Consider the following 14413-nt stretch of genomic DNA (forward strand, 5'->3'; position numbering starts at 1 on the left):
AACACCTTGTGACAACCTCCTTAAAATTAGGGGAACATTTTTTATCTATAGCCTATGAAATAAAATAGTTGATACATGCCCATTTTGCAGGAAATGTCAACAAAGGTCTATGAAAATTAACCTGGTAGCAATTTTAAAGACAATCAGATGATAAACATAATTGCAAATATTGCTAATAACATTCTTTTGCTCCTTCATTCGTCTTGTAGAACTGAACTTCTATATAGACCTTTTAAAAATAAGTAAATATTCTGTTTATAATGCAGAAATTGCACTGGACATGAGATTTCATCATCTCTCTTTAAACATATATTGGATATAATAATAATTAACAAAAGGATTAAAAACTGCAACATGTCGGCCCAGATCCGGCCCATATCCTGTACATGTGGATTCAACACTTACCAGATGTGGGCCGGATCTGGGCCGACACTATGTTGCTGTCTGGGAAGTGATATTTTAATTGGATAATGCCATGAAGAGATCAAATAAAGGGCTTACAGTTGTAACATGATGAATAAATTATGAAGAACGAAGCACTAAACCATGCACTAAATTCAAAATATACAATTTCCCTAATCAGAATCCTTTTCCTCCCAAATTATTATTCTGAAGGTTTGTAGTAATTTCGGCCACTAGGAGGAACTCTTGATCTCAGTCCTTAGATTAAATCTCTTCTAGTCAGATCTAAAAAATACATTTAGCATGTAGAGAAAATGATCAGTTTGTTTTAAACTTGTATTCAGTCCTAAAAACAGAATTAAAATATTTTAGGATAATTCATCACCCTGACCGATTAATATGCAGAGCCCTTCCTCTGTTCTCAGAGAGAGCTGTGATGCCCTTCTGTCTCTGGTCCAGATGCTTACAGTCCTCATCCCAAATAAATCCAGGCCCAGCATTTCCCCACATAAATATAATGTGTTATGAGAGAGTGAGACATATGCCTCTCAGAGTAATGCATGTTCCACATATGGACATAGTTTCTCTGCTTGACCCAATAACCTCTGCGCAACATGTGCTAGACACACGCGTTTGTACTATATATGTCCCCAGAGAATGTAACATGTCTGCGTTTATTGGCATACTTTGGGAATTTGTAATTTAACAATTTGTATATGACAAATAGTTATTAAACTTGGGATAATAACATGGATAAGAAAACCCTTCTCTACAACATCTTATTTAAAAAAAAAAAAATAACAAGAAGATGCATTACATGTAATGAACTGATATAATAATAATAATAATAATAATACGTTTATTTTATATAGCGCCTTTCAGGAAACTCAAGGTCGCTTTACAATAAAGTACACATAAACATGACATAGAAACATGACATGAAACAATACAAATAAGTACAGATATGAACCTGTACTTCGATCTGACACTATCACTTTGTTCACAATATGTATGTTGTATCATCATGCTATTATTGAAGATGGAGAGTATGATGCATTGATCCTACAACATACTGACCAGATTCAGCAGAATATTTCTTGATATGGCTCTGCCTGCTGAATCATTATGGAGAGAAGAATGCAGCGTTCAGAACGAGACCTCATCTAACCCCTCCTAAACAATGGCAGTGTTGAGACTGCGCAGAAAATATTACACTGCATTCAACAAAGAAAGTTTGTGGCATCCTGGGCTCCACTGAATTGCATGAAATTGTTCTTCTGGGCTCTTCTACAAAGGTTCCTTAGAATCACCTGGAACATCTTTTGTTTCACAAGATGGAGACATTTGATTTGGCATGGTTTCTTCTTATGGAGACTGCAGTTGGAGCAAGTTTCTCTTTAACACCCTGTGGACATACCATACTGTTCATAATTTGTGATCATACTGATACAACAGTAAAAGAAGGGAGCACAGGCTCCAAGTGGAGGAGCACAAGTGTCACATGTTATTTATAACCACATGAGGAGTTTTGAGATCCTGTCAGAAAAGCTGCACAGAGGGAATATTTTACAGACACTATGCAGCAAAATCCCACATTAAACACAATGTAAAGATACCTTTCTGTGTCCAAAAAGGACTTTTATGTTGTGTTCTTTTGCAGGCAAACATACAGTAGCTTTAATGCTACTTACAATGTTACATCATTTGCAAAATGGAAGAGATGCAATATGAAATTGTAGGCCTATATGCTATTCGTAAAGAAGTCTATTTAACATAAAAAAAAATAATAATTCTTTCCTTTTCCTTTAATCCTCCCTTATCAGGCTTATGCTACTCTGAACAATGCCTGCACTTCGTATTTTGAGCACTTCTTGCGTTGTTTTTGCCTCTTCACGATGACTCGCTTAATTTAGTCCTAATTTGTAAGTCGCTTTAGACAAAAGCGTCTGCTAAATGACTAAATGTAAATGTCTATTTGATTAAAATAGCAAGTGTGGTCACATTAGCGAAATTTCACTGGCAACAAAAAAAAAAGGTCCACTGTCTATGAAGCACTTCTCACAGTCACTAAACAGCATTCTGTTGGTTAATGCGGCATTTCAAAATCCACAAAATTCCTGATCCCATGGATTCCTATTGTAAAGTTGCCAAATAATGGTAACTTTTAGATTGTAGGCTACACATTGTGGTTAAAACATCTACAGTATTAATAACATGCTAACCATGGCTGCTTTACAAATGAAAGCTGCAGTCTGTAACTTTTTTTGTGTCTTATCTTATCCTACCACTACGGAGTCCAGTAACTGCGTGACTCGTCATAGACATAAACAGAGAGAAGTAGATCCGGTTACAATGTTCTTCCGCAAGACGCACGCAGTTCTGTTTATTTACCACTAGAGGGCAAAAAAGTTACGGTTATTTTATACAAATAAAATGTAATGTTAGTTAAAATAGAAAAACATATTTACTTGATTGGAATTAAAGCACAATTTGACGATCATCATCCATTCAAACATTCTGCAGTATAGGCTATATCATCCATTGTTCAAGTAAAGCACTAAAAAATATATTTGTCAAATAATTTATCCTTTTTCGAAAGCACTTGATCCAGTAATACTAACACTTTCTCTTCTATTCTATTCTATTCTATATTTTTTAAATAAATAAATAAAAATTAACGTTATGCGTTAGACTAAACTAAGAAGGGTCATAGCACTTGCATATTGTTGTCCTACTGTTAGTTTAACTGCTTCTATTGTTCTCATTTGTAAGTTGCTTTGGATAAAAGTGTCTGCTAAATGAATAAATGTAAATATAATTTCATAAACCACAATCTAAAGGTCACCTGGAAGCAATTGATTTCAGCAAAATAAATATCTGAAGCAGGAGGAAGACAAAATGCAACATTTCACACTTACTTGTTGAAGCAACATCACTGAGGTGAAGTTTTGTTAATGATTGTCTTCTTTTGCAGCAATCTAGATCTGATCATTGCTGTCCTGATAGACCCTCCAAAGTCTTACCCAAAGTTCACATTCCTATACATTTTATATATTCGTGGCAGAGAAAGAGCTTTTTTATAGGATTCCCACAGCACAAAGAGGAAGATATATTGATCCGATGGGGTCGATGGGTCACCGTGATTTTGCCAAGTAAGACATGTTCCTTAATAAACATATTTTGTTGGTCCCAGAACAACTTTCCTGTCAGAAAATGTTGTCTTAACCCTATCCCTAGCCCTAAACCTAACCACCCATAACTTACCTCTAAAATCAGAGGGAAATGATAAGTGAATAACACCTAACCCTCAAATCTGATTGGTTAACTGGAATGTTGTTCCAGGACCAACAACGATGGTGATCCAGGAACATGTTGTACTTGGTGAAATCACGGTTACCGGGGTCGATGTGTGTGTGAATTTGAGTTTTAAGGTGGTTTTGAACATAACTAAGCTTCAGATACTAGAAATAGACCACCAAGTCAGTGACAGCACCAGATCGTCAAATTCAAAATAGGTCGGTAAAATACCAAGGGACTGTGTGTGCTCTTCAGGAGGAAACTGGGATTACAAAGGCTTAAGCGATTTCAAAGCACCGTGGTGAGTGCACCAAATACACAAGTGTGAGGAAATGCAAACTTGTAGGGTGCTTCAAACGCTAGAGCATCTTGAGTGTCGCAAAAGCTTCTCAAAGCCAAGAATATCCAGTCAACGGCTGTCTTGCCATCAGAAACAGGTTTTTACTGAAAAAGCAAGATGGCTAACCTAGATCTGCTGAGCAAAAACAGGCTTAACAAGCTTATTGTTATAAGCTATTGTGACAGCTGCATGTGCACCATACAAGACTGAGTTTACAGAATACTTTGATGAAAAATGAATTATATGTTAAGGTTAATGTGAGAGTGCAACCTTAAAAGTTCACATTAAGGTCAGTTGCTTTCATGTATCATGATATAGGCCTAGCATGTGGACATCTGGGATAAGGCACTGAATGCTTTGTCCTGTATTACATGCATGGTCTAGCCGTCTACCAGGACATTTTCAGAGCACTTCATGCTTCCCTCATTTTCCAGCAGGATTTGCACCTGTCCACACTGCCAAAATAACCAAAACCTGGTTCAATGACCATGGTATCACTGTGTAATTACTGTGTGATTTCATGTAATATGCAAATTTTTTGAAATCCTGTTTTCGTGGGTTTTATGAGCTGGAAGCCCAAATTATGTACAAATAAACAACTAAATACTTGAAATCGGTTAAGTTGTGGGCCCTGAATCTATAATCTATGGAAGTTTAACGTTTTGAATGGAATTATGGAAATAAATAAACTTTTCCATGATATTCTAATTTTTTGGAAAGGGTTTGTATTTCCTGCAGTTGTGTACTTACAATATCCCAAAAGTTCCCAAAGATTTTTAATTTCAGAGAAATTCCAATTTTAAATAATGGCTCGTCCCTGTTGCCCTGTCCCACTTGTCGCCTGTCAATGACGTAATATCTGCGTTATCCCTGGTTTCCGCTCGTACTGCCACAGTAACCATGGCGACAGACATGGACAACTGCGTTACGTCTAGCATGTAGAGGGAGAGAAATGTAGAGGGAGCAAATGTACATAAAACTAATCAATGTTACAGTATATAGCTCAACATGATGAAATGTTAGAATATGATCAGTATGTTATTCTAATGTTGATCTAGCTAACTGCTAGTCTCATACAGACAAACTAACACATGGAATAACATTATAACTCAAATGCAGTTTAGTGTGATAGTGTAATGTTAGACCAAGTGAAACAGCGCTGCGTTACCTCACAAGTTTAATTCGTCAAATAAACTGACCTGTGTGAGTAGGAATTCAGCACTTGCGTGTAAGTTAGTTCGGTAGAATGAAATGTCCTTTATATCCGTGTGACTCCGCGGTCTAATATTCCGGTCTCTTATTAGCAATAGCGCCCTGCTTCATTCCACAGTCAAGTTAAAAACATCAATGTATTCACTCATCCATAAACATTATTAGACCCTTTGACATGACGGCAAGTTCCAATATTCCGCTTATGCGTCATCAACCTAAGAGATTAGCGACCCCTGGCGGCGAAATAAATGACATATTGTAGCTTAAATTTATGCATTTATGCATACATTTTAAAACAAATGAAAGAATAAATAAAGCTAAAAAGAACAAAAATCAATACAAAAAAGGAAAAACCATAATAAAAATAAAGTCAGGATTATATATATTTGTCTTATCAGGACGTTAATTCCTTTATTTGTTTTCCTATTGTTACATAAATTTATCTATTTCTGCAGTTTTGGTCCTCCATATTTTAGAACACTGTGTCATGCACGAGATGTTGTAAAAGACGTGGGAGGAACAGTAAAAAAACAACAACCAGCGTATAGGGGAACGAGGGAAATTAAAATATGTATCTGAATATGTATGTTTATACACATAATGAACATATTTAAATTTCTGTATGTATTAATAATGTTATATTATGAATACTTAATTATAATCTCTATAATAATGATGATGGTAGTAGAAACAATAGTATTATCATTCCTGTTATTATTATTACTGACATAATTATGAAATAATTTTATGTAGGCAACCCGAATGTTTAGTTTCATTATTATTATTAATAAACAGGTTTTATGAGTACTATTGTTATACTACTGCAGAATACAACTTATTGATGTGTGTTTATGTATATTTGTTACACGGAAGAGAGGACTCATATAGTGTTGCCATGGATGACAGTGAATGTTAATAAATATTGGACCGCTGGATTAACCAATTTTCTGTCAGTAGTGAAAAAAAGTATATATACTGTATACACACATATTTGAGCTCAAAAACAAACAAACTGACACGATAACAGCAAAATCATCCAATTCAATTAAATTAAGGCATTTTGAAGGCTTCTCCACAAGTACATCTGGTTTGGAATTGGCATATATATATATAAAATTCCAAACCAGATGTACTTGCGGAGAAGCCTTCAAAATGCCTTAATTTAATTGAATGGATGATTTTGTTGTTATGGTGTCAATTTGTTTATATGAATATGTGATATATATATATATATATATATATGTAATGAATAATGAAATAAATATCACAAAGCAGCAAGGATTGCACAGTGAAGTTAACATATTTTATTTCTTTAAGTGCCATTCATGCATATCGGGGAAGGGGTGGTATTGACAATCCTAATGACACTTCAGTTATTTTACAGCACTAAAACCAATACAAAGAGAAGCCGTGTCATCTTATTGGACAGCAAAAGTAATAAACCGTGCAATAACAAAAAGGACAAAAAGGGGAAAATAAAGGAAACAACAAATACAAGTAATGACCAGGACAAAATCAAACAGAAAACAAAGATTAAAATAGAATATAAACACTGAAACACTGAATGTTGAACCATAGTACAGGTAAAAGGTAGTGTCACACAAAAAGCCAACGCATTTTCATCACATATATACAATATAGATATATACATACTGTGTCACCCTTGGATTGGACAATAACAAAATACTCTGTATTCATCTCCCTCTTTTCTTTCGCAGGTGAACCCGAGCCCTTGCCTTGATCCCTCACCACTCCAGAGGAAAAAAGGACAATCGAAAACACATATATTTACAGTAAGCACAACAACACACCAACAATGAATAAAATAGGCTCCAAATACCAGAACTTGTTGGCAGTTTTCTCCCATAAATGTAACAAGGCTTCTCAAATCTTCCTTGATTACAGTAATCTCTCTGGCAGATACGCGCGTCTCCACTTGTTTTAAGTTCTTTTTTTTTCTTCTTTTGTTTTACGAAAACTGAGTTGTCTTTAAACAGTTAAAACTTTCACACAACACAAACACAAAATCAAAGGAGCAATGTTTTTACTTTTTCTTTTTTGAGAAAAAGAGGAAGAGAGAGAGAGAGAGAGAAAGAGAGAAACTCATCACCTGTTCAGCTCATATTCTCTTTGCGCTCTCTTGAAGCTTTCAGTTCAGTCCGATCCTTCAGACTTACTTTACGCCAATTACCCGGCCGTCTTAAATGTTGCAAAGTTAGACTTCCTCTCTTTGGCAAACAAGAGATCCAAACACATCACTACCACGAATAGATTGGCAATACATACAAAATATTTCCAACTTAAAACAGACACTCCTCCTCCTATCCAGACAAACCATGATGGAGGCTGAACACCACAGTATGGTATTAAAGTTCACACCGAGGGTGGATCGATGCCAGACATTCACTCGAGGGAGATCCTGCTTGAGTTAATGAACGACATGAACGCTTGTGCTTCCGACTTCTTTTCAAAGTGCACAAATGACCAGATAAAAGCTCTGAAAGCTCTTTGTATGACAAACACTGAGGCTAGGTGAATGAGGCTTGCGAACACTTCGACAGTATCCAAACAAAAACACGAGACGAACAACCGATAAAAAAGAAAACCGGAAGATAAGGATGCAGAGAGCCAAAGCAGATTTGGGCAATGGAGCTTAGCTTAAGAACAATATGCACAGCATCGCAGTCAAACAAAAAACACAGACGTTAAACAGTCGGTCACGGGTAAAGTGGATAACAGTTCTGTCACTGTTTTTCTTCTCTTGTAAAAGCACACTCACAAACTCAGTATCATGGCCAGTTGAGGTTGATTTTAGGGTTATGTTTGGCTTGGGTAATACGCTTTCACCAATTTAAACCCCATTAGCATCTGGTTATGTAATGATGGAACACACGGATATGTAAAGAACTACACAGCTGATGGTGGACGGGATTGGGTGAAGAATCAGGCTGAAATGTCATGAACATGAGAATTTAAAATCCTTTTAGGGTGAATCTCTCAAAATCCATCTTATTTCACCCCAAAATAAAAAAATAAATATTTTGATCAAAGAAACTTTTTTTAAGACCATTAAGTTCTTTATTCTATTATATATATTCTATACATTTGTATTATTTTAAAAACCTGAAAAATGTAACGGCACCTCATCACAAGTAATCGAAGGAAAAAAGCAGCATTTTATTTTATATCAGTATTTGTTATACTGCCTTTACCATAAATTGAATTACTCCATTTGATTTTTTCATGAAACAATAAAAATACTGTATTACAGTAATGAGAAAATGACTAGAGAATAATCGGGGAATTACAAAAAGAAACATTTTTTTTTTATTTCTCATGTTAATAAAAGCCAGAACTTAATGGTCTTAAAAATAGATGCCTCTAAGCAAAACGATTTCTTTTTTCTCTTTCTGATTTTGAGGTTGTAATGCGACACATTTTCATGACATTAGAAGGACATACAGTATGTGACAAACCGTTATGCAGGGTTCATGGATCCATGACATTAAGGGCCTTACGGATCAAAGGCCAATGCATGTCAATGACTAGTGTAAATACTTTGTTTGAGAGTTTATAATACTGAAATACAAAAAGGAAAAAACAACTGTCATTAGATCATTTCACTTTTACAAGTCTAATTGCACGTACACTTTGATAAATAATAAAACAAATCCCATAAGATGACTGAAAACTACTAGGAAGCCAAGGAGACTCGGGAGTGCGTAAACATTCAAGCTATGGGAAACAGATCCACTCCTTCCCTTTTCAACCGCACTTAATGGCTTTTCTAAATAAGCACTTCTCTCTAGAATTTGGTCTAATCGAAGTGCTGCTTTTCACTGATAAATACCCTGCTAAAGGTCAACAGCCTGCACCAATTTCGAATTTGGGTTCCGCTATTCTAGTCCACATCCTGTGCATTCGTTTTGTGCTCTTCAAAAGAGATGATTGTAATCACTGATAGCCCTAAATTAATTATATTGCACAAACACATTCCATAATATCGCTGATATAATAAAATGACACTGTGGTTTGTTACGCTAGCAGACACTTTCAACTAAATGTTTAAAAAAATACAGACTGTAGTATGTAGTAATTACAGCGATAGTTGGGCTACGCTTGATAGAGCAAGACATAGTTACAGTCTAGTTCCTGGTCGATTTTGAAGGACAGTGTGAATGTGTGTGATTTTAAACGTCGCAAGACTTTAGTAGCAGAATTTCAAATGCAGCAGTTAACATTCCTCCAACATAAGGCTATTAGTGTATCTAAATATTTCAGTCATCTCCTTTCTCTCGGTATTACGCTACACCCGACGTCCAAAAGCAACAGCTAAAGTGAGGGTACGCTCTCTGCAAAAAGTCCTTGTCAGTGCAGCAAAGAGCAAGCGATTTCATGTCGGTTGGTCCTAGGGTTAAAATAAAGAGGGCTCTTTTATTGCGGACCATTAAGCAAATGTGCCTTGACGTGATTTCATCTCCTTCTCAACGCTGCTGTAAAGAGCCACACAGCAGGATGATTTCTGAATGTGAACAGGGCTCTCCGTTATCCCACAAATCTCCGGTCTGCTCCTAAGCAATGCATGAAAGTTTCAGTGGCAGGTCCTGAGGGCTTTAAATGAACTTAAAAGCAATGCAGTCCAACTGGGAGACTACAGTCTGACAGAACGAGGATTGTACATGCGAACGTAAAGCGTTTAGGGAAAAAAAAGTTAATAGTGAGGTCTGGATCGATATCATTTTCTGACGCACACGTTTAGACTTGCCTAAAACTATTAGTGACAAAAAAACATGACACACTTCAGGCAGCAAAGATACACAAGTACAAATACTGCAGGTAATGTGGTTTACACGTTTCATTACGAGCCTTAATGATCAGTAAAATCTGCTAGAATCGGAAGCATGGCGACTTCGACATGTTACAGTGTGTAGGGTCAGAGGAGCAAAAAAAGAAAGAAAAAAGGGGCTACTTGTGCCTGAATGACCAGAGAGAACAATGGTAGGTGCTTTGAGTGTCACGTTACCTGCACCATAGGCCCTCTTCTGAAAAGTGCCCTGCATCTCAGAGGAAGTTTCACAACACAAATGAGGGAGCCAATCTTGTCTGATAGGCAGTCAAGGCCTGAGTTAGTCATCATGAGAGGGGAGAACAAGCCAGACATATTACTCGAAAATCACAGAATAACAGTTGAAGAGCAGGGGCGAGAGCTTGGCAATTGAGCGGGCTTGTAGAAAGGCTGTGGGTTGGGAGACATTTGACATAAACATGAACCACTTGCCCCTTGGACAAGTATAAAAGCGATCACTTAAATGTCCTAGTAAATGTGATTGTCTTCAAAGTAATATCTTTTTTTTGTTTGTTTGTTTTTGTTTCATAAAAACACCAGGAACACAGGAGTCTCTTTCAGGTCATAATGAACAACACCTGCACTATTTTTCAAGTGTCCCGTTCCAATCTGCCTTCTGTCACGGGCATGCAGACACCTCAGGTCCAGCCCTCTTGCTCTGTAACACAAACACTCTGCCTCCATTCGCTCCTCTCTCGTTTTGCCTGCACCACTCTTTGCGTTCTGGGACTGGGTTAGACGATGGAGTCCCAGTCAAAGTCATCCTGGATGTCGTCGGCGGGCATGCGGCGCATCTGGAAGTTTCCAGCAGGCATCATATGCTGCTGGTTCATCTGAGCGTGATGGCCTGAAGACAGAGCAGAGGGGAACGGTCACGACACACAAATGCTTTGACGTGCATTTTAAGAAAATCATATTCCTACACATATCGTGGAAAGTTGCAACCTGGGCAAGTGTTAAATTATACACAGGTTCCCTTGTGATCTTAAACAAACCTAGTGTAAGTAAGGTGTATATGCTTGTTACTATGTGGTTGAATGTGTTTTACAGTGTTGCTCTGGCGTTATTAATGTGTTTTGGGTGGTTGCTAGGGTGTTTGGGAATATCAGGGAGTCTCTATGATATCCTGGTCACTATATATGGCTCAGTTCCTCTGGCTGCACGATTTAAGGCATCATTCACATCAGTAGCATAAACTGTGCACTGCAGGATAATTCAGCAAGGATGCATTCAACTGATCAAAATCGACAGTCAACGCATTTATAACGTTAAAAAAAATTCTTTTGATCTTTCTATTTATCAAAGATTTTTTAACTGTTTTCAACATTGATAATAATAAGAAATGAGCACCAAATCAGCATATTAGAAAGATTTCTGAAGGATCATGTGACACTAAAGACTGGAGTAATGATGCTGAAAATTCAGCTTTGCCATCACAGGAATAAATCACATTTTATTATATATTACAATAAGAAATTGCAATAATATTTCATAATACTACTGTTTTTACTGTCTTGGTGAGAATAAGAGACTTATTAAAAAAAAAAAGATTTGAGCAATAGTATATGTAATACTAATTGTATGTTATTATGTGATGGTATCAAAAAACATTTTAGTTTTTAAACACTAGCTCCCAGTTCAACATGCTGGGAAATTTGATTCCATTTGATTGTTGATATAAGAGCTATAAAAGACAAGGACCTGTCATAGTGGGGCCAGCGCTGCTCATGGGCGGCATATGAGGATATCCCGGCGGACCCATCATAGAACTCAAGCTCTGTCTCGAATCCATGTACATGTTTCCTGAAAAACAAACTGATGTTACTATGTTACTATTGTGGCAGTGTTAATGTATGACACAGTGGATTTTAGGGATGCTAAAGTGCATTCACCTGTGTTGATGTGTGGGCTGGGCTTGTTTGGATGCATGGAGCCGTGGCACACTGGAGGCTGTACTGCCCCCTGTGGCTGGATTCCAGTGCGAGCAAAGAACTGATTGATGGAGGAGCAGAGGTCTGCCATCTGAGTGGGCTCGAGAGACCAGTTATTCAGCTCCGCCTGCCTCATGCTCTCTTTCAAACCTTCAGAAAAACAACGACAGAAAATTTCACCAAACTAAAATGAAAAGCCTTAAAACACTTCACAACTATGGCTACTGTTTTAAAATGACATGCAAAGTGACTTGCACAATGAATTAATATACAAAACAAATAAAGCACAGAAATTGCTTAACAGGCCTAAACCCTACTCAAGTTAATAAGCAATCCTGAGACAGTCAATTAAAACTATTTATATCTTTTCTTTATTCAAAATGCTAGTTTAAAAGGCCGGTCTGTTATTTTTCAGTATAACTACTAAAATAAAAATTTAGCTCATCACACAGATTTAAAATAAAATAAGCTCAGAGTTGTTATATTTATAATATTTAAATAAAATAATTAAAAAGTTTAAATTTAAACAAATATTAAATGTTTAAATAGTTGTTATTGTTTGCATAAAGTAATTCATTCTTTTGAAGAACAAATTGTTGTTTTATTAAATAATAAAAATACTTATAGCTAATTAAGTAAAAAATATAAAAAATATATTTTAAGTGCATCAAATAACTCATTTAAATTATTTATTTTCATCCATTCCAACGTACTATGTATCATTATTATGTACCATATGAGATGAAGGGGATTGAAATACCAAAACCATGAAATATTAACTTTTTCATTAGCATTTATAGTCTCTTGAAAAAATGACAGCAATTATAGTATACAAGTAAGGCATTTTGATTATACCTTGGAAGGGTGACAGATCCACATCAGCCCAGTTGTAACTGCTGGCAATGCGGCAGCTTTCTTTCAGCGCATCCAGGTTGGGGTACCAGTCACTGGGAAGACCTGTAGATAAAACAAGAAGGTAGTGAAGGCCACAGCAGAACTCATCTGGATGCGTGGAAGCAGCTTCCTGTTTGAGCCAGCAGGGGGAGCCATAACCCTCTGCTACAGGCCTGCTCCCTGAAGTGTGCTGGATTTGCTTTGTTCTCATTAGAGCCAGCTATATAAATCACCCCATGATTTACTGCAGACTGCTCTAAAGTTGTCATAAATTTCTTAATCTAAAATAAATGACTGTTAGAAGAGGCCTGAATAAATCGGCCTGTCAGGGCATTGCCAGCACAGAAGGAAGTATGCTGAGGTTTTCGAGACAGAAAGCAAGAGGAAAAGAAGACAGACGATCAGATAGCATGAACTATCACAGACAAGCAGACTCTTACCGGTGTTGCACTGCATCTGTTGCTGGGCAGGATGAGGCTGGTGGGAGAGATTCTGGTGCTGCTGTTGCTGTGCCGTGTGCTGGCCGTGGGCCTGGTGCTGGGAGGGATGCTGCCCGTGCTGGCTGTGTTGGCTGTGCTGGGGATGCTGGCTGTGCTGGCTGTGCGCCGTGTGCGGGTGCTGGCTGTGCTGGGTGTGAGGGCCATGTTGGGAGAGGTGCTGTCCGTGGGGCGAGTTGTGGGCCGAGTGAGGGGGGTGGGAGAGAGGCACCTGGCTACCGCTGTTGGGGATGTTGTTGGGGTGAGAGTTAGTGATGCTGTTCTGGTTGTTGTGAGGGTGGGTGCTGATGGTGCTGCTGGGGGAGTGTTGGTAAGAGCAGGAGGTGTGGGTCTGCTGGGACGACTCCGAGGGCATTCCCATCAGACCTGTGAGGATCAAACAGACAGAGCATCATATCAAAAATGCTGTCTACATCTGATCAGAATTTAAAAAAAAAAAAAAAAAAATAGGGACATTTTCAAAAATGACTCAAATCATAGTCACTGATATGTAACACTTTATATTAAGGTTGCATATGTAACACAATAGTTAACATGGACTAACAAGACAATCACTTTACAGCATTAATCTATCTTCTGGTTATTGATCTTAAATGTGAATTTCTACATATACTAACACATTCGTAACAAAACATTTATAATATTTAATTCGTTTTATTCTTTTTTTATATATTTTCAATAATTAAGTCATTTAAAATGAATAACAAGGCGCAATAAATAACATATTCATCTGGTTATTAATCTTAAATCTTAAATTAATCTTAAAAATCTATTTACGGAAAAAGAAATATGATAACATTATGCACAAATAAACTGTTAACAGAAACTGTTTATATCAATATAAAATAAACATATATGAAAATTATTTAATTTAATTTAATATTATTAATAATATACATCAATTACTAGTAATTATCAATAACAAAATGCAAATATAAATGAAGATTACTAACTGCTGTAATAAATGTATATGCATTGTTAGTTCACAGTACTT

The 14413-nt window shown here is 36.8% G+C and overlaps 1 protein-coding gene across 2 annotated transcripts in view; it reads right to left on the minus strand.

Annotated features, from left to right (window-relative positions):
- Positions 1 to 8584: 8584 nt before the first annotated feature.
- Positions 8585 to 14413, minus strand: part of foxj3 (forkhead box J3) — a 97312-nt gene continuing 91483 nt past the window's right edge. Inside the window, exons 8-12 of one of the 2 annotated variants that reach the window (XM_084395220.1) lie at positions 13363 to 13785; positions 12884 to 12985; positions 11990 to 12178; positions 11799 to 11900; positions 8585 to 10944 (exon numbers count right to left, since the gene is read on the minus strand). In XM_084395220.1, coding sequence (XP_084251346.1) covers positions 10832 to 10944; positions 11799 to 11900; positions 11990 to 12178; positions 12884 to 12985; positions 13363 to 13785 — 929 coding nt within the window. In that variant the 3' untranslated portion in view covers positions 8585 to 10831. Of the gene's footprint in view, positions 10945 to 11798; positions 11913 to 11989; positions 12179 to 12883; positions 12986 to 13362; positions 13786 to 14413 lie in introns of both variants that reach the window. The other variant, XM_084395219.1, reaches the window with a different exon arrangement.

The sequence above is a fragment of the Rutilus rutilus genome, assembly GCF_951802725.1.
Source record: "Rutilus rutilus genome assembly, chromosome: 22".
Taxonomy (NCBI): Eukaryota; Metazoa; Chordata; class Actinopteri; order Cypriniformes; family Leuciscidae; genus Rutilus; species Rutilus rutilus.